This window comes from Geotrypetes seraphini, chromosome 4 (assembly GCF_902459505.1).
Source record: "Geotrypetes seraphini chromosome 4, aGeoSer1.1, whole genome shotgun sequence".
In the NCBI taxonomy this organism is placed as follows: Eukaryota; Metazoa; Chordata; class Amphibia; order Gymnophiona; family Dermophiidae; genus Geotrypetes; species Geotrypetes seraphini.
In genome coordinates, this window is record NC_047087.1 from 196,048,367 (window position 1) to 196,074,552 (window position 26,186).

At 42.3% G+C, this 26,186-nt stretch overlaps 1 protein-coding gene across 1 annotated transcript in view; it reads left to right on the forward strand.

Moving 5' to 3' along the window:
• Positions 1–23,188, forward strand: part of CHST3 (carbohydrate sulfotransferase 3) — a 195,153-nt gene extending 171,965 nt beyond the window's left edge. The window contains exons 5-6 of the mRNA XM_033941209.1: positions 19,325–19,353; positions 22,872–23,188. Of these exons, the coding sequence (XP_033797100.1) occupies positions 19,325–19,353; positions 22,872–22,875 (33 nt within the window). The 3' untranslated portion in view covers positions 22,876–23,188. The remainder of the gene's footprint in view (positions 1–19,324; positions 19,354–22,871) is intronic.
• The last annotated feature ends 2,998 nt before the right edge of the window (positions 23,189–26,186 follow it).

A 26,186-nucleotide genomic window follows, 5' to 3' on the forward strand; every position in this document is an offset into this window, starting at 1 on the left:
TTTTAACTGAGAAACTAGCCCTACTGGCCTGCAGTTATCTGTGCAGAGGCCGAGACTCAGCGAGACGCCTTCCCTACACTGCGCTTGCCAAATCCATACAGCTGTAACCTTAAACCTGGAGCAGGTCCTGCTTACCTAGCTGCTTTTGCTTTCACACCTCTTTCTTAGAAACCAGGGCTGTGGAGTCGGTAGATAAATGTTCCGACTCCGACTCCTCAGTTTTTTGTACTTCAGACTCCGACTCCAGGTACCCGAAATTTCCTCCGACTCCGACTCCACAGCACTGGTTAATTTTCAGATTGTTAAAATGGAATGTCAAGTTGAGAGAAATGAGCATTTTCGACACCACCTTCTTTTTGCTTTTAATCAAGGTTCTAAGACCGCAAAAGCTGCTCGCAACATTTGTGCTGTGTATATAATGGGTGCTATAGCTGAAAGAATCGCTCGTGATTGGTATGCCAAGTTCAAAAATGGAGTCGGTAGATAAATGTTCCGACTCCGACTCTTCAGTTTTTTGTACTTCTGACTCTGACTCCAGGTACCCGAAATTTCCTCCAACTCCGACTCCACAGCCCTGTTAGAAACCCTTGTCCTGTAGACCAGGACACCTGAAATTCTGAAGAAGGGAGGCCCTTGCAGCCTCAACGTCACAATTTCTAGGGATGTGATGTCATTCTTAAATGACAGGGAAATCTCAATTATACTGTTTGATTTAGTTGTTATTTTCAATCTGAAGTGTTACAGAAATAACAAAGCTTCTTTGGTTTCATTTCTGCCTTTTAGTGCATATTAAATGTTGGGGTTTTTTATAGCATGTTGCAAAGTAAATAACATTAAAGCAATTCAGCACCTGCCAAAAATGCAGAAATGAAACAAAAACCTGGATGACATTAGTAAATGAAACAAATCCTTTTCCCATTTACACCTTTAATAATTTCTCTGTCATTTGGTGGTGGCACAGCAAACAGTTGAGACAAAGCTCACACTACTTCACTCTCAGGATGGAGATGATCACTGTCGAGACAGAGAGAGTCCCTGATATTCAGATTGCGGAAGGCAGCCCGGCTATATACCTCCTGCTATTTGTGGCGACCCCAGATATTCAATGATAGGGCTGTATCCAGCCTCCGGCATTGAATATCCAGGTTAAAGTTTGCCACCTTGAACTTAGCCGATATTCAGTGGCTGGCTAAGGCCAAACGGCAAAAAAATAGACCTGCCTTAGCCGGCCATTTGCTGAATATTGGTAATAACTAGCTATGTCGTTTAATAAAACTGGTCACCGGCCAATCTGGCAAACTGGATTTTCAGCACCTAGTGCACTTACATGTGAAACTGGCAATTAAAGGGAGTTTTGATGTGTAAATGGCATGTAACCAAGCATAAACTTACAGAATTGTCTGCCAAATGTAGAACTATGCAAGTATGAATTGTAAAATGTATAGCCTGAAGTGTCTCTAAGCCCGGCTGGGACATTTTTTTCAGGGTACGATTATGAATTTTGGGTGGAGAAAAGGATGATAAATCCAGAATTCAGGACACAGGGAGAATGGCTTCTGCCTGAACTTTACAACTGAACTTTACAACTTTAAACCTCCTGGAATTCTAATCACTTTGCTTGGAATGTACAATACCCTTCACTGTTGCTTGTTTCCAGGGTTCTCTATGTCTGACCTTGTCTACAAGGCAGAGAGGTTTGAGGAGGAGTGCTTATGAGAAGGGTGATTTGGGGGAAATCTTGCACAGAGAATTTATCTGTGGCAGGAGGTGCAGATGGTCCTGAGGGGGTGAAAGGGAACTTTCTTTCTTTTTGTTGAAGAAAACTCTGTTATAAGCGCAGCCAGCTTGCAGCTTTAAAAACGAACTATAGCAAAACCAAAAGAAAATTTTAAAAAAATACACTGGCTTGTTTTGTGCCATTATGGAGTCTTGAACTCAAGGCTTAAGAGTGCTAGCTGCTGCAACAATTGTCTATGATTGTCCTGCTAGCCCATCCCTCAGTTTATGGTCCCATCCTCAGAGGACAGGTTACCTGCAGTTTCATTAACACACCATTCCCATTCCCATTCTTTTTGATGACATAATTGAACATATCAGCAAGGTTAAATGTGAACCTTGAGCTCTCTTGGAAGATTTACTTGACTTATTTAATTAAAACAAGAACATGCAAAACTGCTGTGGTGTATGTTTTCTTTGTGATTCACATCTCCTTTCTGTTTTCACTATATACCTGCTGAAAGTTAAGCCTAGATTCCAAATTCCAACTTTAAATAAATCTGCTGGATTTTGTAAAACAGTTTCTGGCATGTTTCTCAGGGATGTTATCTATTATCAAGTTTTTTCTAGGTGCATTTCTTTCTGCTGTTCTCCTTTTATACATATCCTAGTGAATTTAATAGCAGTGCTGGGTTGACAGTACTGGAATGTAAAATTTTCCATGTACAGGCCAAATATGATGCAAACTGCAGCTGTGCAAATTTCCCTCAATGTTATCTTGCCAGTATAATTCTGCCCAGCTCTGGAAGGGCCACAACATGAAATAAGAGGGGAACAGCTTTACCGATCATTTTATTCTGGTCTTCTCTCTTGAGATTTCCAGCTTATGGAATGCCAGCACAAATTAAGGTCTAGGTATGATGGTTAAGAAATGCAATGACTATCCCCAGAGAACAGATTCAGTTCAGAAGAAGGGCTTAGGTTACCAATTGGTCACAATTGACTGCAGCTAGAATTGCAGACAAGATAGAAGCAAAGAGCTCTAGATCTTGCCAATCAATGGAGATGTCCTAGGCCTCATATTTTTGGTAGACTTTTTTTCTCCCTGTTGAAATCAGTGTAATAACTGATATATTTGATTTTTTTCTAGAGTAACATAACCAGTTCAAAATGTTCCTGCATGCTCTAATACCATCACAAAATTGGTGCTATATTATAAAATGAAGGAAAAAGGATCTCAGAAATCCAAACCATAGACCAGTTGATTGTGTATTGGTAATCAATTGATTGTGATATCTTTCGTTGATCCTAAATAACCTTCAATCTTTTCATTGCATTTATTATTTTTAAATTTCCAATTTTAATCCCATTTAGAAGAAAACATTCGTAAGTGGTATAATGTGTAGAAAAAACCTTTGGCAAAACAATATGGGGCTCATAATAAAAAAACAACATTCAAAAGTGGCCTAAATCGGTACTTGAGCGATCAAAAAGACAGATCGTCCAAGTACCGATAAAGCTGGTTTTAGATGTATCTAAAACCAGCTTAGGCCTTTACCCTGCCTCTGAACACCTAGAGTGAAAAGAGGTGTTTTTGGAGGAGGGGAAGGACAGGAGGTGGGTCGACCTAGATTTAGTCGTACTGCAAGTATAACCAAAAGTCTAGGGAGATTGTGAGTCGAAACTTTTACGTTTTGAGTTAGACTAAGTCAAAACGGGTATAAGTTCCAAATAGGGGCTGCTGAGCTGATCACGGCTGCCGTGATCAGCTCAGCAGCCCAGGCAACCTGTCCACCCCCCCCCCCCCACCGCAACGCCTAATCTCTCCTGCTGCCCCCCCCAAACTCCTGCAAACTGGCAGGAGAGATGCCCAATCTCTCCTGCCGGAAAGAACTCCCCCCCACCCAAAGCTCTAACAGCTGACCGGCATGAGGGATCCTAAGCCCTCCTGCTGGAAACCACTAAATCCCCCCCCCCTGAAGCCCTAACAGCTGACCAGCAGGAGGGATCCCAAGCCCTCCTGCTGAAGGTGCACCTCCCCCCTGAATACCGGCAGGAGGGATCCCAAGCCCTCTTACTGAAGGCGCACCCCCCCCCCCCTCGAATGCCTGAACATGCCCCCCCACTACCTGAAAGTTGGCCGGCCAGACGGGTCCTCTGTCCATCCTGCAGACCCGCCATTCTCAGAATGGCGGGCCTGCCCCTTTCCAGTGCATTATGTGATGCACCAGGGAACAACCTAGGGCCTGATTAGCCTAGAAGGGGCCTTAGGCACATGGGCCAACCGAATCTGTTAATATTCGAGCCATCACCTGACCACTTTGGTACAGCTGTCCTCTTCTTGCTGAACTACAGTGGTGCCTTCCCCTCCGAGCTGCTATCCACAATATATGCAGCCCCCCTGGAGCCACTATTCACATACTTGCCTCATCCCCCTGATCACTGATTCCCATGTACTCATTGGTGCTGTGGCCACAGATTCGTTGACCTCCATACACTCGTGGATTGTGCTGCCGCCGATCTGCTATATGTTGAACCAGGCTAGGCCTTGAGCATCTGTGCGTGCCTTCTCTGAGAATCTCAGAAATGTGGGACTTGAAAACCCTGACCCACATTTTTGGCACCTACCTTTCACGAAGCCACGATTCTACAGTCAGTGTCAGTGCGTGACTGACACTCAATTGGCTGCTGTTTTTTAGGTGGCCACTTATACCAGCGCTGTTTGTAGAATCTGGCCCATTGTGCCCAACATTCAGAAGATGCTCAGAGCCTAAGCCCAGTATAGGCTCTTTAATTGTGGGCTGAATATCAGAATTAAACAAAAAAATAACCATACAGGGTCACACCTATAGTCTATCTAGCCCGGTATCTTGTTTTCACAGTGGGCAATCCAGGTCACAAGTACCTGGCAGAAACCCAAATAGTAGCAACATTCCATGCTACTGATCCCAGGGAAATCAGTGGCAGACTATGGACTTTTCCTCCAGGAACTTTTCCAAACCTTTTTTTAAAATCCAGCTACATTAACCGCTCTTACCACATCCTTTGGCAATGAGTTTCAGAGCTTAACTATTCATTCAGTGAAAAAAATATTTCTTCCTCGCTATTTTAAAGGTATTTCCATGTAACTTCATTGAGTGTCCTGATATTGGCCGTATGTTACCTAAAATGGACGTTCCTACCAAATCTTGCCAACATTAACTTTGTGTCTCACTACACATTACATAAGGCAGACAAAACCATTTATGGCCACGTTAACAGATTTTTATAAGGAGGAAAAACAAATGAAAAATGTAGAGCTAGTGAAGCAATTGGAATATGAAACTATCCTAGAGCAGTGATGGTATTCAAATTAAATATGAGCCACTGGTGATCAAAATGAATACATAAAAACACAAAGCTCATTGCAATTCTTTTAGTGCAACTGTCATTCTGTGAAGGTAGAAAAAACAGTGGGAATGATTTTTAAAAAAACCAACCAAAAAAAAACCCTGATGATCCAGGAATCTCCAAGATAAAAGCTTTTATTATAAAACACCTTATGATGTATAGTGGTTGAGTGGTATGCACTAGAGCAGGGGTGTCAAACTCAATCACATAAGGGGCCGAAATCTAAAACACAGGCTAAGTCAAGAGCCGAATTTTCTATTAAGATACTTAGGCCCTCTTTTACTAAGGTGCGCTAACCGATTAGTGTACGCTAAACGCTAATGCGTGCATGTTAAGTCTATGGACGCGTTAGCGTTTAGCGCATGCTAATTCGATTAGCACGCGCTAATCGGTTAGCGTACGGTCAGGCAGTTCTGTGGAGCGCCCTGCTCCAACCTTGCTTTTACACTGGAACTGGATCCTTCTGCCTGCAAATGGGTACTGAGGCAACATGGTGAGGAGCTTGAAGCGTCACTGGGACCGGGACTGCACAGTTAGGCACTTAGATGCAACACAGTTACCAAGGGCCACATAAAACAGCCAGGCGGGCCGAATTTGGCCCCCCAGGCCTTGTATTTGACATATGTGCACTAGAGAATGACACAGGGACAAATTTTTCCCCCCTCCCTGCAGTAACTCAATTTCCCTGACCCATCCCCGCAAGTTTTGTTGCTGTCCTTGCCCCTGCCCCATTCCTGTAATCTCTGCCTTAAACACACAAGCATTGAACACTTATGATTTTAAAATGTTTAAATTAGATGCCATAGTTTCTTAATCTAACTTTCTGTACAAGATATTGAATGCTTGGTGTATTATGTTGAAATTATAAAATACATTTTTTTAAGTGTTTGAGACTTGTACAGATGCGAACAGAGCTTGCAGGAATGGGGTAGGGACAGGAAAAGAACTCACCAGGATGGGAAAATCAGTAGTCCAAAGAACAACCAATAAAGGTGGTAAAGTGCAGAGATAATGCAAGTAATCTACTGTATATAGCAACAGAGTGGGAAGTCTCTGCAGCAAAAATGATCATTAGAGAAGCTATTTTTTGTTTTGTAGAAATTGTATCATTTTTTTTGAAGGTATCCATTAAGGAAAGAAACTGAACTGCATAGACTATTTTTATCTGGTTGGGTCAAGCTCCCATCAGGGTTAACATCTTCCAAAATATCTCGGCTCTGAGGCTTCAACCTTGGATTCTAATTAAAATGCATGGGGGGGGGGGGGGGAGGAGGGTTCTGTTTTTCGTTCAGAGTCTATGTTGATGGATTCTGCTGAGTTTCTGCTGCTTGAAGGGTTTGGAATGTTTTCCTGACCCATCTTGGCAACCGATTGAAATATTTTGCAGGATAGAATGAACAGAACAATTCCCACCTTCTAAAAAGTAATGAGTAATGCTGGAACATTTGAGGTTATCCTGAGTCTGAAGAATTCATAACGTATCCATGACTCACAGGAAGGAAGAATCATGTCCTTGGATTTCTCCAGTTACTGCACGCTAAAGAGAGCAAATGTTTGGGTTTTTTTATGACACAAGGAGAAAAAGAAAATTCAACAAATCTGCAATAAGATATGGTGAAGAAGAGACAAAAATACAACACATTACTGCCTAAGTACACAACACACAGATCAGGCATTTGTTGTGTGGTCTTTGTTACCACTACTTTTTGGGGTCCCTGAAGAAGACGTGTTTGTTTGAAATACAGACTGTGTCAGGTCACAGATTTTACATAAAATGGTCCTTTTGTACGCAACGATCCGTTTGTTTAAAAATAAACTTTGTCTGCATCTTGTGCATCTGTCTACAGTATTTTACTTTGTCTCTTTTTTTCTGTGTGACACACTATAATTGAAATTATAAAATTGCAGAACCAACAAAATTTAAATTTGAGAATTATTTAAAGTTCTTTAAGCTAAAGATTCCGGAACTTGACTGCAACAGGAATGGCTGTGTAGCTGCTGAGCTCCTCCCTTGGGCACACAAACTGAATATTTATTACACTGATTCCCTTCAGACTGACTTTTTTTTATCTCTAATGTCCTCAGGAAAAACAACAAAGCTTGGAATCTGCATTTGCTTCTCAGGAGAAAGGCAAAAGATTGAAACCAACTCCTCTGACTCCTTCAAAAGTGCCTTCTATGGAAGTACTTGAACAACTGGTGGAAGGAATTAAAAAAATGTGCAAATGATGTTGCAAGATAACTCTCAAAAGTTATAGGATAACTCTCTAAAGTTAACCTCACTTCAGGAAGAACTGACAAATTTAACTAATCAAATACAAATATCCAATTCCAGATTGGATAGTTGCGAGCAGCGAATTTCAGCCTGTGAAACACAGCTGGTCCAGTCTCAGCCGGATCATAAATCTATCATTACCTTAACAACAAAACTGGAAGATTTGGAAAATTGGGAAAGAAGAAATAATATCAGAATTCTGGGACTTCCTGAAAATATTGAGCGGCAAGATATGGCAAAAAACATTAAAAAGGGAGACAAATCCTTCTTCAGGTATATTAGTGACAGAAAAAGGAACACAGGCGGGATAGTACGCCTTAGAAGACCGGACGGAAGTTACATGGAAGCAGATTCCGATAAAGCCGAACTACTGAATGAATACTTCAGTCTTCACCTGTGAGGCACCGGGACACGGTCCGCAGTTGAAGGCAACACAAAGCACAGAAGACCCGTTTCAGAATTTTGAGTTCACACCAGGTGAAGTTTACAGTGAACTGGCAAGACTCAAGGTGAACAAAGCCATGGGACCAGACAATTTGCACCCAAGAGTGTTCAGAGAATTGAGTGATGCCCTGGCGAAACCGTTGGCTGAGCTATTCAATCTCTCCCTAAGTAAGGGGAAAGTTCCCCTGGACTGGAAATTAGCTAATGTCGTTCCTCTGCATAAAAAGGGTTGCAGGGCAGAGGTTGCGAATTATAGACCGGTGAGTCTCACATCAATAGTGTGCAAACTCATGGAAACACTAATTAAAAGCAAATTGGACACGATCTTGAATGAAGGGAATCTTCGGGATCCCAGTCAGCATGGATTCACCAAGGGTAGGTCCAGCCAATCCAATCTCATCAGCTTCTTTGACTGGGTAACAAGAAAGTTGGACTTGGGAGAGTCTTTGGACGTCGTGTACCTGGACTCCAGTAAAGCTTTTGACAGTGTCCCACACCGCAGGCTGCTAAGCATGGGTCAATGATTGGCTGAGTGGCAGACTTCAGAGGGTGGTGGTTAATGGTACCCTTTCTAAAACATCGGAGGTGACCAGTGGAGTACCGCAGGGCTCGGTCCTGGGTCCACTCCTTTTCAACATATTCATAGGGGATCTGACTCAAGGGCTTCATGGTAAAATAACACTATTCGCCGATGACGCCAAACTATGTAATATAGTAAGTGGATGCAGTTTACAGAATTATATGGCGCAGGACCTGCTTACATTGGAAAGTTGGTCCTCAACCTGGCAGCTAGGCTTCAATGCTAAGAAATGTAAGGTCATGCACCTCGAAAGCAGAAATCCATGCAGGATGTACTTCTTGAACGGAGAAACTTTAACTAGGACTTCAGCAGAATGAGATTTAGGAGTAATCATCAGTGCAGACATGAAAACTGCCAATCAAGTGGAGAAGGCTTCATCTAAGGCAAGGCAGATATTGGGTTGTATCAATAGAAGTTTCGTCAGCCAAAAGCCTGAAGTCATAATGCCGTTGTGAGACCTCATCTGGAGTACTGTGTGCAATTCTGGAGGCCACATTACAGTAAAGATGTGCGCAGAATTGAATCGGTTCAGCGGACGGCCACCAGGATGATCTCGGGGCTCAAGGGTCTCTCGTACGAAGAGAGACTGAACAAATTGCAGCTCTACACTCTCGAGGAACGTAGGGAGAGGGGAGACATGATCGAAACATTTACATGTTTCTATGTTTCATCTTCTATGTTTCTATGTTTCCTGAAGGAAAGATATCAAAACCATACTATTCAAAAAACACATCCCAACAACCTAATCTCCCCTCATTCCCTATCCCTACCGCACTTTCCTTGCAAATTCCTCCCTTTCAGGCAACATCTAATCAAGTCTCTATGACGATACTTCAATACATACCCGGAAACATTGTAACCAGTGTTCCCGCTAAGCTGCGTTGACGTGCGCACGCGCACAAAATATTACCTCGCAGCGCACAAGTTTCTCGTCGCAGCGCACACAGTGTAGAGCACAGTTCTTCAACCGCCGGTCCGCAAACAAAATCTTGCCGGTCCACGAAGGATTCGGTCCCCGCCGCAACGAAAGGCCGGCGTCAGCTGACTTGCAACTTCCTGTTGCAGTCGCTGTGCCGGGACTCCTGCCTTCGCCGGGACTCCTGCCTTCCACCGCGTTTGCCTCCTGCCTTGTCTCCGCACCTCCAGACCAGCAGCGGCAGCTGTGTATGCTTTTAACTTCGGCACAGAGCTGCCCCTAATCAATAGTTTAGCGCGGTTTCATAAGGCAGCCTCGGGGCCTTTGCTAGGCCGGCCCACATCGCATCATCGAAGCGGGCCGGCTATCAAAGGCCCCGAGGCTGTCTCATGAAACCGCGCTAAACTATTGATTAGGGGCAGCTCTGTGCCGAAGTTAAAAGCATACAGAGCTGCCGCTGCTGGTCTGAACTCTTGGGCCGCTGAAGGAGGGCAAAAAGCAGCTGTCCTGGAGGTTTCCCTTCCTCTCGCCTTTACAGGTTCCTTTTTTCCACCTTTTTTTTTTCCTTCAAACGGCAACGGGCCCCAGCATCGACATCAATCAAGTAAGTTCCACTGTCAATCAAGCGGTTCTGCTCGGCCAAAGCTTCCCCTGTGACATGAGCCACCCTCAGGGGAAAGAAAGTGACCCACAAAGGTGAGGGGAAGGGGGGCAGATGATGGAAGTTGGGGGGGGGGAGAGAGAGAGAGAAGGGGCAGATGATGGAATGGAGGAGATGAGAGAGAGAGAGAAGGGGACAGATGATGGAAGTGAGAAGAAGGGAGAGAGAGCAGAAGGCAGATGGATGTCAGTTGAGAAGGGAGAGCAGATGCTGAATGGAAGTGGGGAAAGAACACATACTGGATGGAAGGAGGAGATAAATAAAGGGGGAAGAAAATAGTAAGATAATGGAGGGGTGAGGGAAAGGGGTGACAAGCTGTGTGTAGACACAGTGAAAAGAGGGAAACGGGACTAAATAGTAAGAAAGAATTTAATTTAGATGGAGGCAGAAAATAGAGAAGGAAGACCAGAGAAGAAAAGGGAAGAGAGAGCAGAGAATGATCAGATCTGAGTGGAGGAAATGAGAAGAGAGATATGCTAAAAACCACAGGGGGGAGGGAAGGATAGAGATGCCAGACCATGAGGGGAACAGAAGGAAGATGATGGATGCTAGACCAAATTGGGGGGGGGGGGGGGGCAGGAGGAGAGATGGCAGGGAAAGACAGACAGTGAATGGAAGGGGCAGATGCTGGACTGAAGAGACAGAGAAGGTTATCATGCTGCTGTACCGGGCCATGGTACGCCCTCACCTGGAGTACTGCGTCCAGCACTGGTACTTTAAGAAGGACACGGTACTACTCGAAAGGATCCAGAGAAGAGCAACTAAAATGGTTAAGGGGCTGGAGGAGTTGCCGTACAGCGAAAGATTAGAGAAACTGGGCCTCTTCTCCCTTGAGCAGAGGAGATTGAGAGGGGACATGATAGAAACATTCAAGGTACTGAAGGGAATAGACTTAGTAGCTAAGGCAGGGAGAACGAGAGGGCACTCTCTAAAGTTGAAAGGGGATAGATTCCATACAAACGTAAGGAAGTTCTGTGGTAGAAAGCAACATATTTATTTGGCTCATAACTTGCTGGCGCCTGATATTTTTAGCTCACAGTGAAAAAAGTTTGCTCACAACACCCGCCCGCTTAGAGGGAACACTGATTGTAACCACTAAATATCTCAAAACGTCCGATACCTCTACTTATAAACTGAATCTAGCTTTCTGTAACTTAAAAGTTATGCTATATAAAATAATGTAATGTAAAGTTATGTAAGTACTGTAAGGTAATGTAAAGTAATGCAAAGTAAATCTACGTAAATCTATGTAAAGTAATGTATGTAAAGTTATGTAAAGTAAGGTATGCAAAGTTTGTAAAGTAATGTAAAGTACTGTATTGTCATCGCCTGGAAATGACCAGCCATCTTCTAATGTAATCCGCTTAGATCCGCAAGGTACAAGCGGAATAGAAATCACTAATGTAATGTAATGTAATGTAATTTATTCTCAAAGTTCTGTCTGTGAAGTTTTCTCCATCTCTAGAATTTGAGAGGGCTCATAGAATACCTTCCAAGAAAAATAACAGTGCTACTGGACTCATACCTGTAATTTTTAAGTTACTGAGATTCACACAAGTGATGGAAATTTTAAAAGTAGCCAAGGAGAAAAAAAGCATAAAGTGGCAGGATTCTAAACTGTTTTTTTTCCTGATTATGCCAAGGCTATGGCTGACAAAAGAAAACAATTTTTGGCACTTCGCCCCCAGCTGAAACAAATGGGGGTGTTGTATGGATTATTTTTCCTTGCAAAGATGAAGGTCACTCACTGCAACAAAACAATATACTACGAGGCTCCATTAAAGTTACAAGAATATATTAGTTAACATGAAAATGTAATGTCCTAAGAATAAGAATAGAGATGTGATTTTCAATAATTACTTATTTTCCTTCTTTTTGATTTTAAGTTGGCAATATTTGTTTTATATAAAGTTGGTTTTTGGTTGGAGGTTTTTTTTTTTTGGTTTTTTTTTGCTGTTTTGGTCTTAAATGGCTTAGTCAGTTGCAACTTGAATTAAGTTCTTTTTACTCTGAACACTCTAAAGAACTGAACTGAACTGAACATTCTAAAGAACACTGAACACTCTAAAGAATGACTGATTATCAGAAAGAGGCTTGGAACACTGGGAGGTTATACCATTTACCTCTGCTATTCCTCAAACTGTTTTTGTCCTGCTGCTGGATTGGTTGGTGTTCTGCTCTCCTCTGCAGGAGATTTTCATGGATTTGGATGATTCTGGCTCACAGAGATTTTGCCTCCATGGTGTTTTTTCTATATGCTGGGGCTCTCCTTCTTTTAGGGCTGAATTCTGAACACTGTGCATATGCGGCAGTCGGGAGGATGCATACGAATGTTTGATGCCGATTGGTGGGGCCTCCGGATTGGCTTGTGTAGTCCGAGACCTGCTGACATCGAGAGGGATGGTATTTCCGGCAGACATTTTTAGCTGTGAAGAGGGAGCAGTGACGTGACCTCAATGCCCCAGAAACAATTGTCCTTATCAACGGTGTCCAGTGGAAAAGAGGCATTATTAAAACAAATCTGGATGGGATGCTTGTCACTCAGATGCATAGTGGAGTAGAGTGAGCACGTCACTCGCGTGTTCTTTTGGCGTCTCCATTCGTTGCATGCGAGGCATGGCGGCAGCCGTTTGATGAGCGGAGCCAGGCGCCATGGAAACCGCTACCGACTGGATCAGAAGATAGGCAACGGCTCCTTCAGTGACATCTATCTATGTAACTAACATTGCTGCAGGAGCGGGGATTTGTCATCAAATTAGAATATGTAAAAACAAAACATCCCAGCTTCATATAGAAATGTAAAATCTACAACAGGGGTGTCCAACCTTTTGGCTTCCCTGGGCCACATTGGCCAAAAAAATTTTTCTGGGCCCGCACAAACACTAACAATAGCCAATGAGCCAAAAAAGGTTGAGCAGGTCCCAAATTTGCAATCACTAATATAGAAGATGTATGTATCTAATAATAAACCTTCATTAAAGGGACACTGTGGAAAGGAATCCTAAAAAGCAATAATACTTACCCTGACTGAATGATCCTCCACGTGCACCGCTGACAGTGGGAGCAGCCACAAGCTTCCACATCCCCACTCTGATGAGCAGGGATGCACGCTTCTGTTTCTCCCATTCACTTCTATTACAGCTACGGTGAGCCTCTTCAGAGGTGAGCATCATCAGAGTGGGGATGCTGAATCAGCTTTCAGGAGCGCATGTGGAGGATTGTTTAATCAGGGTAAATATTACAGCTTTTTTGGGCTTCCCACTTGAAGCTTAGGCTCCCTCAAAATAAACATCTCCCCTTACAGCCACCTCCTCCTCCTCCTCCAACTTCCCAAGTTCTGCAGCTGGCAGCAATATTGCAGATCTGCTGCCTTCCCTCCTCCCTGCCCCCCCCCCCTTTGGCTTTCATGCATGCATGAAAGCAGGAGCAGCTTGAGGATATTGCCATTGGCTACAAAGCTTGGAGATTTTGAGTTGCCAGACTGGAGGAAGATCTCTTCAGTTGGCAGGGCTTGGGAATCCCCACTAGCTCAAGTATTTATAAATTGCACTAAGGCAGGGAGAAACTTTGGTGCCCATCCGCTAATTTTAGGCTCGTCCCTCCCCCAAATCAACTGAATACAAAAATAATTGTGATGCACATATCCCAAAGCTAACATATTCCAGTTAATAAATTCAAAATAAAACCATTTTTTTTCTACCTTGTTGACTGGATGTTTTGTTTTTCCATCATCTTGGTCCCAGTTTCTCTTTCTGTTTTTTTTTCTATCTTCAACTAATTCTCTTTCCAGTGTCTGCTGTCCATTTTTTTCTCCTCTTCTCTCGTTCCATTTCCTTCTTATGCCTGTCTCCAGCGTATTGATTTTTCCCTTTCAGCTTTCTTAACTTTTTCTTTTGACTCTGTCTACTCAAATCTTGCCTTCTTTCTCACCCTTCTTCTTTTTAAATGTTCAGCTATCTCTCAATTCTCCATCTTCTCTGTCTCTAGCTCTCCCATTTTCCATCTCACTCCTTTCTCAGCCTCCTATTCCCTTCTATCTACTCCCCATTACCACATTTCTACCACTGTACTCACTGCTCTCTCACTCATCTTGTAATCTCCATTTTGACCTCATCCACATGGCTCAACACTTTCAGAATCCCCCTCCCTCTCTCCACTGGACAGGCTATAATGCCGTCCCTTTCTTTCCATCCCCTTGCATCATCTTATCCCAGCTCTCTTCCCTCCTGCCCTCCCATGGTTCCATCTCTCCTCCTCTATCTCCATGGTCCAACAATTTGCTCCCTCTCTCTTCTGTTTTTCTTCTTCCCTCCCCCTTGATGCTGAACAATGAAATGGAGGAAAAAAGAGAGATGCTGCATCTCTCTGCCTTCCATCCACAGGCCTAACATTTCTCCCTCCCTCCCATCCCCAGATCCAACTTCTCTCCCTTTCTCTTCCCAACTTTCCCCCATCCCATCTCTCCCCCTGCCTGCCTGCCTCCCTTCTCCAGGTCCACCATTTCTTTCTCTTCCCAACAGTTCTCCCTTCAAGTATCTTTCCCTCTTTCTCCGCACTACCCCAGGTCTAACATTTCTCCCTTCAGACCATTGCCTACCATCTCTCTGTCCTCTGTTTCTGGTCCCATAAGCTCTCCCCCCTATGCCCAATCTTGAACTTCTTTTAATACCCTCCCACCCAAAAAAAACCCATCTCTGAACAAATCCCACTTGCTTTAATGATCTTATCGTCACTCTCTTCTTTCTAGACAGCATCTGTCCTCTCTGTCTTCCATGCAGTATCAGCCCCTTCCATCCACTGTCTGCCATCTCTCTCTCTGCCCCTTCCATTTCTCTCTGCTCTCTCCCTGTTCCATATGATATCTTCCCTCTTTCTATGCTCCTTCCATAAACTGTCTATCCTGTGCCCCTTCTCTCCTTTGTATATGATTCAGTTCAGCTTCACCCCCTCTTCATTTTTCTGTCTCCACCCCTCCCCTATGCTCTGACATCTCTTTCTTCTCCTTTCCTTCCCTCCCCCATGCCCTGGTACCTCCTCTGTGGCACCTCTTCTCCCTCTGGTCTGGCATTTGTCTCCTTAGTTTTCCTCCCCTCCCCCCATGCCCTGGCATCTCTCCTCTCCTTCCAACTTCCCCTTCCCCATTCCTTTCTCTCCTTCCTTCCTTTCCCATGGCCTGGCATCTGTCTCCTTCCCTCCCCTCCCATGCCCTGGCATTTCTCCCTCCCATGGACTTGACATCTCTCATTCCTCTCCCTTTTCCTTCTCCATCCTTCTCTCTCTCTCTCCCCAATTGAGTGCAGCAGCAGCATTTTTCTTCCCCCTTTCCTTCCCTGTGCAGAAGCAGCATTTCTCCCCCTCACACACCCATCAGCAGCGCAGCATTCACCCCCAAATTACCCCTCAGGGCCAAGTGAAGCATTTGCTTAATACCGCTGATCCCTTACCTGTTCTCCAGCAGGATCATGCAGAGCACTGGGTTGTTGGCCTTGTCCATGGAGCAGCTTGTAGGTTCCACATGGCCATGCGCAGCAAGGTCAGCACTTGTGCATGCCGGGGAAGGGCTCAAAGGGTGCATGTGCAGGATAGCCGGCAGGGTCATCAGCTCCTCAGTGGCCGCATTGATGTTCGGTCACTATGGGCTCCCCAGGATCAGGCTGAAGTTACAGGCAGCACTGAACTTGTGGCTCTTGGAGCAAAAGCTCTGCCTGCAGCGTTTGCTCAAAGCCGCGGGCAGTGTGCGGCTGATCTGGAAGCGTTCCCTCTGATGTCGCAATGTTAGAGGGAACACTTCCGGGTCAGCCGCAAGAGGCACAAAGAATCTGCTGCTCGCGGCTTTAAGCAAAGGCGACAGCAAGACAGAGGAGGGAGCCGGCAGAGGAAAACACTGCATCATGAGCGGGGCCGCACAGAATTCTTCACAGGGCTGCATGTGGCCCATGGGCTGCGGGTTGGACACCCCTGATCTACAAAATGATGCAAGAGGAGATTAGTCAAATTGAATACCTTCATTCAAAGAATTTCATCCACCGTGATGTGAAGCCAGATAACTTTTTGATGGGGCTGGGAAAGAACAGGAACCTAGTCTACATCATAGATTTTGGACTGGCAAAGAAATATCAAGATGCTTGAACTCACCAACATATTCCCTATCATGAAAATAAGAACCTGACAGGAACTACCTGTTATGCATCTATCAGTACTCATATTGGAATTGAGTAATCACGCAGGAATGACTTGGAGTCCTTGGGTTAAGTGTTAATGTACTTCAATCTGGGTTCCCTTCCATGGCAAGGACCAAAGGCAGTGACAAGGTGGCTTTAAAAATATTTTCACTGAATGTCAACGGGCTCAATCATCCCATTAAGAGGAAAAAAACACTCAATTTTTTAAAACAGCAGGAGGTGGATATATATTTTATCCTGGAAACTTATTTATCTGCTAGTGAATAGGCCAAGTTAGAAGGGGGGGTTGGTCAAGCATAGTTTTTTCACTCCTGCAGTGGTAAAGAAGGCTGGGATGGCTATCCTAGTGAATAAAATATGCTCAGCTGCATTTAATGTAGTTTCAGCAGATCCTATGGGAAGATGGATTCAGGTACACATGAGCTCGGGAAAAGATATTCTGAAGCTTTTTAATATTTATGCCCCTAATTCAAATCAGGCTAAATTTTTCAAAACTTTTCAACAGTTGATTCTCCCACTGGCTTCTTTCTAATGTATTAGTAGCTGGAGATTTTAATGCTGTTATGGATCCATTGTTGGACAAACAACCCAGTAAGCTAATCATGGGTTTAGATAATTTAGTACAGTCCTGTGGTTTGAAAGATATTTGGTGAATTCTTCATTTTAATGCTCGGGAATTTTCTTTCTGCTCTCATGTACATAAATCATTTTCAAGAATAGATTACATTTTCATTTCATACCCATTAATTCAACAGGTTACAAAAGCCAGCATAGACCAAATTATTTTATCCAATCATGCTGGAGTTTTGATTGAATTTAAATTTCCTGAACAAGATTGTTATAGACCTGTTTAGACATTCAATAATACATTGCTTGCAGATTCAAACTTTCTTGAGGAATTTCAATTAAAAATGAATGAATATTTTCAACTTAATACCTCAGAGGAAATCTCTTTAGAAACATTGTGGGATGCTTTCAAAGCTACTATGAGAGGGAAAATCATTTCGTATTCGGCACACATTAGGAAATAGTTTAAAATGGAATTTTCTACGTTGGAACAAAATATTAAGGATTTGGAGTCACAATTGGCCTTGAAATGGGAACAAATTACTTTACAGGCCCTCTTAAAAGCTAAATATAAATATAGTGAGATTTCCTCTCAACTGGCTAGGAAAGATTTGTTTTCTCAACAGACTCTGTATTATGGAAACTTGACTAAAGCAGGAAGATTATTGGCTAATTACCTCAAAGCTAAAAAAAAGAAAAGTTAAGATTGTGGCTATTGAAGATGAGAAGGGTGAAACTTCTTCTCAAATTGGAAATATTTTTAAACCATTTTTGAAATATTATAAAGCTTTATAGTCTTCTGAGCTTTATTCAAATAAAGAACTTGAGGGTGTAGAGTTTTTAAAGTTAATTAAGGGGCCAAAAATCCCCGAGCATATAAAGGGAGATCTTGAGGCGCCTATATCATTGAAAGAACTTCAGACAGCATTGAAGTTCCTTAGAGTTGGATCCTCTCCAGTTGGTGATGGATTTACTGTGGAGTTTTACAAATCATTCCAAATTATATTATTACCTCATCTTTTAAATTTATATCAGGCTAAACTAACTACAGGTGGTATTTCGGGTACTATGGCAGAATCTTTAACTATTGTTTTACCAAAGCCAAATAAAGATCCCATGTTGGCTTCAAATTAGAGGCTTATTTCTTTGATTAATTTAGATGGAAAACTTCTGGCTAAATTATTGGCTTTACGCCTGGCCAAGGCTCTCCCTTATATTATTGGTATACACCAAATGGGTTTTGTTGCTCAAAGACATTCATCAAACACCAGACTGGCTTTTCATATGTTAAATTTAACAAAAGCTATGGAAGATCCAGCCTTCTCTATCTTTGGATGCAGAGAAGGCCTTTGATCATGTGGAATGGACCTTTATGTATCAAGCAATGGATTAGTTTGGTATTGGTTCAGGATTTATACAAATGATTCAAACCTTGTATAGTTCCCCTTCTGCCAGATTATATATTAATAATACTTTTTCAGAATGTTTTTGACTGGAAAGGGGAGTTAGACAAGGATGTCCATTATTTCCTTTGCTTTCTGATATTGTTTTGGAACCCTTGTTATTGGCTATTCAACAGGCAAGGGAGATTCAGGGTATTCCTTATGCAGGTCGGGAATATAAAGTCTCTGCTTATGCAGTTGACATTTTGCTTTATTTGAGGAATCCTGGATCTGCCATCCTGCATTTACATTACATTACATTAGGGATTTCTATTCTGCCATTACCTTGCGGTTCAAGGTGGATTACAAAAGAATTATCAAGGATGTATTACAAAAAGATCTTACCAAAAAGATATCTGGTCATTTTCAAAGAGAGTAAGAAATGAGTATAGCTAGTTGTTTTGGGTAGGGGGCTTTAGTGAGAGGCGATATTTGAAACTTGCAGTGTTATTTCTTTTTCAGGAATTTCTTGAAGAGTATGGTCTTTATTTCTTTTCTCAATGTTTTGTAGTCTGGGGATGCCGTCAGTAGATTGGTGATTTGGTTGTCTAGTTTGGGTGCTTGAGTGGCTAGAAGGCCATCATATAGTTTTTTCCATTTGACCTCCTTAATTGGGGGGTATGAGAATGGGGTGTGAGTTTTCCTATGTCTGGTTGAGGTGTTGTGGATGAGGCGGTTGTTCAGGTAGTTTGGGTTGTCTCCGTATAAAGTCTTAAATAGTAGACAGTAGAATTTAGGTTGTACTGTATTCTTGCTGGATTTAATTGACCGATTTTGCAAATTTTCTGGATATAAAATAAATTGGAGTAAATCGGCGGTTCTTCCGCTAAATGTACACTGTCCAAAATAATTATTTGACTCATTCCCTTTCCTTTGGAAAGAAGATGGTATAAAATATTTAGGCATATGGATTCAAAAAACATTGGAAGACACAATAAAGTAAATGAAAAATCTTTATTGCTAAAGGTCTCAGAAATGTGTGAGCAATGGAACCCCTTACATCTGTCTTGGAGAGGGAGAGTTCAAATGGTTAAAATGATGATTTTTGCCTGTGGTTTGCTATCAAATGGGTATATTGCCAATTTATTTTCAGGGGTCCTTTTATAAGAAATTGAATAGTATTCTCACTAAATTTATTTTTACTTTTATAGGTACCATTGGGTCTATATACTGCATCAGGGTATGTATTGGATCCTTCCTGAGCTCATGGAGCATCTTCTGAACTGGCTTTACTTGGAATAGCAACTCATGTCTCCATTGCATTTGTAAGCTTACAATCCGTGTGGCCAAAGTGATTGTTTGGTATAATCCAGACTAATAGTAATCTATATGTGTCTCAGATATGTCTAGATTGCATTTAATTTTTCAAAACCTGACGCCTCAGCCCCACCACTCCACCGCAATATTCAATTTAAAGAGCGGGAAGTTTTATGTGGGCGCCTCATCATTGGCTGCCGGGTTTGTAACGTTATTCCAATCGTTATAATCTTTGTTTTTTATTTTTTCTTATAACGATTATAACGATTGGAATAACGTTACAAACCCGGCAGCCAATGATGAGGCGCCCACATAAAACTTCCCGCTCTTTAAATTGAATATTGCGGTGGAGTGGTGGGGCTGAGGCGTCAGGTTTTGAAAAATTAAATGCAATCTAGACATATCTGAGACACATATCCATTGCATTTGTGTCATGTTTTAAGTATCAAGTTACCTAGGCTTTAAAAGGACAATAGAATTTTAGTTTCCACATGGCAAACATTAAAGGCTCCTTTTACTAAGGTGCGCTAGCATTTATAGCGCGTTAAAGATTAGCATGCGCTAACCGCACACTAAATGAAAAATACTAATGCAAGTTCGATGGAAGCGTTAGCATTTAGAACGCGTGGCATTGTAGTGCACGCTAAGCGCACGCTAAAACCGCTAGCGCACCTTAGTAAAAGGAACCCTAAAATTTATTAATAACCTAACACCTATTCCGATTCATCAATCCACATGTCAGTCCTTATGGTTGAACTCCAACATTCAAATTGGTGGGTTTAAGACCGTCTGGAAGCATTGGATGCAGGCAGATATACGTACCCTGGATGATGTGTTATCAAATGGGAGACTGCTTGAATTTTCACAACTGCAACTATCATTTGGCATTGCAAAGTCTCAAAAATATAAGTGGTTGCAGTTGAAGCAGGCCATTCAGAAGGGGTTCCCTGATTGGCGAAACTTGAAAACTCAGTATAGTTTGCCAGGCCTTTGCTTCCAGACAGAATATTCGAATAAAAACCCCAAAACGGGCTTAAAAAATATTTGGAGCATTGAGATTAAGCAGCAGATTTCTGCGTCTCAATGGCCACGAATTTGGACTTGGTGGATGAGATGTACAGCGTCAGCACCTATGAGACAAACATGGGGTTTTTTTGTTGCATAGAAGTTTTTGAACCCTTATTAGATTACAAAAGTTAGATAATTCTAAGTCAAATAGATACTGGCACTGTCATCTCGATATAGGGACACTGGATCATCTGCTTTTCTTTTGTCCCTTGATACTTAAATTTTGGCAGTCCAATCAATAGAATACTGGAAAATCCAGTGGCACTTATATATGATACAGTGCTGTTTGGCACATTAATGAGGACCAAGAGTCCAATAAGAACATAAGAATTGCCGCTGCTGGGTCAGACCCAGGGTCCATCGTGCCCAGCAGTCCGCTCACGCGGCGGCCTTCTGGTCAAAGACCAGCGCCATAACTGAGACTAGCCCTACCTGCGTACATTCTAGTTCAGCATAACAACAAATTACTTTTCATCATGACGGGAGTCGCTATACAACTTATTCTGAAAAACTGGAAAAATTGGGATTAAACTATAGTTTTTGGTGGGCATCCTTGTGCCAAACTTATAAATTTGAACATATGAGAGCAATACAATTGGGACATTATAAAAAAAATTAAAGATGTTTGGGATCCATTGACAAAATTTTGTAAAGATTGATTATTGGATTTATCCCTTTGATTGTATGCATCCAGGATGGATGGGGGGGTATGTAATTAATTTATTATTGGATTGAAGTTTGTTTATCTTGTTCATTTGCATTATATAATAAATGTTTTTACACTTTTAGGAAAGTTGGGTGGGGATGGGGAGGGGGTTATGTATTTATTATATCATTAGAAGGAATTGAGTGCTGTCTATTGAGTTGTTGCACTTTATGCTGGTTTTAAAATGAATAAATATTTAAAAAAAGAGTTCTTTAAGCTATGTATGGGTAATTGTAAGAATGGTGAAACAAAGTAGATAGAATAAAATTACTATCCAATGTAACATAGTAACATTGACGGCAGATAAAGACCCGAATGGTCCATCCAGTCTGCCCAACCCGATTCAATTTAAATTTTTTAATTTTTTGTTCTTTGCTATTTCTGGGCAAGAATCCAAAGCTCTACCCGGTACTGTGCTTGGGTTCCTACTGCCAAAATCTCCGTTGAAACCTACTCCAGTCCATCTACACCCTCCCAGCCATTGAAGCCCTTCCCAGCCCATCCTCCACCAAATGGCCATATACAGACATAGACCGTGCAAGTCTGCCCAGTACTGGCCTTAGTTCAATTTTTAATATTATTTTCCGATTCTAGATCCTCTGTGTTCATCCCACGCTTCTTTAAACTCAGTCACAGTTTTACTCTCCACCACCTCTCTCGGGAGCGCATTCCAGGCATCCACCACCCTCTCCGTAAAGTAGTAATAGAATGTAATAGATTAGCTTGGTTTTGAGTACAAATTAACTCAAAATGTAGCTTGATAGTTGACAAATAAACATGCATTTCATCATCCAACATCTGCAGTCTTTTTTTATTTTTTAATTTAGTTTCTGTCAGAGCTGAAAATCCAAGTTCGCAAAGATACAATCCAAATGGTAACAAAGCCTTGATTGCTTTGTTGTTCAAGTTAGGATAACTACTGCATAAGAAAATAAAACTAAAATTATTTGCCGTTAGTTTTCAAGGACCAATAACATCAAGGAATGATGCTTGTCTGGGCAGTTGTATCCTTTCATACACAGACTCTCATAACATTGACAGACTCTTGCATACGTGACATATATAGCATCTATTTTAGTATATACTTATGAAAGGATTTTTAAAAAAATAAAGTAAAATTCCGGAATCTCTTTGGGGCACACCACTGTGCAGTGGCACACAGTTTGAGAGACACTTATATAGGGTGATGCCAATGATCTCACAGAATGTCCCCAAGATCAGTGCCCCATACATTCTTGGATATTTTTGAATAATCTATCAGGGCTTCAGACATGCCATTTGGTCACCTCATGTTTTTCTGGTAACCCAATGTTTCTTAATGGCTATGGCTTCTTCATTTGCCCTCTCTATGTGTTAATTTTCCTTGTTTTCTGTTTTTATATTAATTTTTCTTATACTTTAAAGTGCTTAATGAATTATAATAACTTAATCTTCGTGACTAAAAACTTATCTTAAATATTTGCATTGTTCGTTTCTCTCTCTCTTATCACGTCGGGAAAGGGACCTGTCACATCGACATGTTTCGCCGTCAGGCTGCTTCAAGAAAAAGTCCCCCTTTACAAACTTGTCTGCACCATCCCGATCTGCATAGTTTCTGGAATGATCTCAAAGAAGCATAAGTGACAGAAATGACTCCTAAATTGATATCACTTTATGTTTCTTTCCAGGTAACTGATATTTAAAGCACATCTAAGAGGTATACAGAGTCGGTGAAAAGAGAACTAACAGCTATAGTAAAATCCATACAGAAAAAATGAAGCATCTTGTAAACAACATGTTGAAAATACTTTGATTTGATTGAATTAAGTCAAAACGCCAATGAAGTAGTGTTATATCAGTTTCCTCTTTTGATATTGTATTGATCCCTATGACTTACTGATTGAAAGCTGTTTCTTACAGTTAAATAATTCCATCTGGGTGTTCTGACATCAGAAGAATCAACTGACCTCTTGTACTACCATTACGGGGAAAATTGGCAGAGTCAATGGTGCTCACCATAGTTCATCTTCTACAGTGGTGTACTTTTTCAATTATATCCTCACTCTACAACTGTGTGTGGTTTTCTAAATTCTGTTTTGTCTTTTTGATGGGCTGAAGTTTGGTAACCAGATTTGATGGATATCTCAAGTCTTAAAATAAGATTTTCAGAAATCGTATGATGAAAGGATGTTAGCATGTTTTAAAAACCAAAGAATTCTCATACAAAGAGGTGCTGAAAAGTTCTCAGCCCAACCAACCAACTTTCTAAACTCTGAGCGTTATTTTCCCATTGTAGCCAAAGAGAGTGCTATCTTATCTCATTAAATTTGCAGAAATGGAAATTCTGTGCTGTGACACTGTTTTCAGATCATTGACTGAACCATATCCATGTCATTCTCTTCTTGGTTGAGCTGAGAACTTTTCAGCACCCCCTCGTATAAGCGACATGTTAACATAAATGGTGTTTGTGATAAAATTACTCCTCTGTATTGCAATTTTCACTAATTTTCTTCAATTTGTGTTGTAATTTACTGTAAGTCTGGCTTTGACTTAGCAATGTGAAGGTCAGCATTCAGTATCAAAGATCTTCCTCCTTTTTATGGTTGTATAATCGAGGTTGCCATAAATTCACAAGTCTCATCGATCTTCTGAGTTATTGCTATGAACTCAGGCATCGCTATGTTTCCATGAATAATAAGTTAGTGCAATCATCACTCCTAAGCGTTATGGATCATTTTTGACATGACTCTTATAAACAATGGGCTTTTGTCATGTTCCCCTATGAATTATGAACTGTTGTTGATGTCACTCATGAATTGTGGGCTATTGCTAATGGCAGCATGTCAATGAATAATAGGCTAGGGTTGAATCTCTCTGGTATTACCTTCTTGAATTATACCTTCAGAGTACGTCTAAGTCTTAGAATGAATACAAGAAGGACATATTTATAGATATATGAAGGAGATTTGCAGTAGTCCAAGATGACATTCGATAAACTAAAAGTGAAGAAAGGATAGATGATTTTAAAAAGCAGTGAAGCATTTTTCCCTGGGACTAGCAATAGAAAACCACTGTATTATTTAGCAATGGTAAAGGAGGAGGAATGTTATATTCTAAAGATTTTCTTTCACTTTGGGACCCTTTTACTAAAGGGCATTATCACTTTTTTCATCATGGCACACTAAACTTGGGGCCTCGTCTACAAAAGCCTCGCAAGTATGCAAGGACATCGACCGATGACATCACATGCATGTGTGTGGTGTCATCATGTTGATGTCCATGCATGCTCAGAGGCCCTCCAGATGCAGCCATGAGCTCGGGGGCTTTCCAAAACCCAGACTAACTGCTGGGTTTTGGAAATACCTCCATTGCCAGGGGGCAGAGAGGAGGAGAGGTGCCGGCCTGTACCAGTAGTGACAGGCTTGGATCTCACTGCGGCACATCCGGAATCTTGCGACAGCACACAGTTTGCGATTCACTGCCCCTAATGCATTAACACATTTTGTCTTAGCATGGGCTAAGCAAGAGTTAATATTTTTATCAAGGGATCATGTCATGGGAGGAGATTGGGTGTGGAAGTTGTAACCAGCAAGTGCGTCTCCATAAGCATTAAACATGCTAACTGGCTAATGCTGAGTTAACACAGGAACATTTAGCACCTCCTAAATAGGAGGTGGTAAGTGCTCCCATGTTCTTTTTTTTATGCAAGTCCTGCATGCTAATGGAAAATTTAGTACTGATAGAGTGCCAAAGAGTCAGGGAAAATAGAAAGCAACCTGGGGCAATGACATAAAAACACGGTCAATATCTTGATAACATGGGTGAGAGAAAAGTCAATCTCAGAGACAACCGGTGCATCACAGCTACCAACCTTAAGATCAAAGATGGCACCAGTGGTCATGATAAGAGCATGTAGATGGATTCTCACATATGATGTGCTTGTCCACATGGCTAGCTATCACTCTGGAAAGGAATCTGGGGTCATAAGCATTGGGCAGTTGAAAAAAAACCTGCACGACAAAAGAAGCATGGCTAAATAAGTAGTACACAAGAAGATATACTGTACGTTAAGGGACAATCCTATAGGTGGCACTTTCATTTAGGTACCCAAGTACCAAAAGGTGAGAGCCTACTGTATAATGATATTTGGATGCCCAGCACTGTTCCCTCTTAGCTATGTGGGAGTCCTCCACCTACAACACTGCTAGTGGGTGGTGCTGTTTTACGATCACATTTTTTCAGTAGAATGGGACAGGCAAGCTCGTCAGGACTCCAGGGACCTGCCTTCCTTAGTGATTGAAAACACAATATTGAACAGTGGCATGTGGTGAGGGCTTTCAGGGGATTCAGTGAATCCCCAGCTTTAAAGCCCTGCTTTTCTATTTTTTTGTTTTTGTTTACTTCTTCTTGATGCAGTTGGATTTGTTGAGTAGGCCGCCTGCTCAATCAGTCAAACTGCATCAACCGAAAAAGTAACCCCCCCCCCAAAAAAAAAAAAAAAGGGCAGGGCTCTTGGGCTGGGGATTCTCTGAACCCACTGAAGGCCCTGACAGTACTGATGTGAATTTGATTAGCTGAGCAGCATCTGCCTGGTGTCTTCTCAACCAATCGAATTCAGAGCAGTGCCTTCAGGGCCTTTAGGGGGTGAGGCAAATCCCCTGAAGGCCCTGACCACACATCACTGATATTGAAGCACCACCCTCCACTGGCAGCAATACAGAGGGAGGACTCCCATAGAGCTTAGAGGGAACAGCAGTGGCGTACCTAGGGGGGGGCGGGCCGCCCCGGGTACCAGCCCTGAGGGGGTGTTCCCGGCCTTGCCGCTCAGTCCCCCCCCACGCCCGAAGGACCGCTCGCCCCACTGACCTTCCAGCACACCTATGAAGCAGCCCGCAGCAGGATCGCGACGTCAGCAATCCCTCAGCTGCTTGGGCGCTGCTTCCTGCGCCGCGGTCCCGTTCCTCCTCTGACGTCAGAGGAGGGGGCGGGACCGCGGCGCAGGA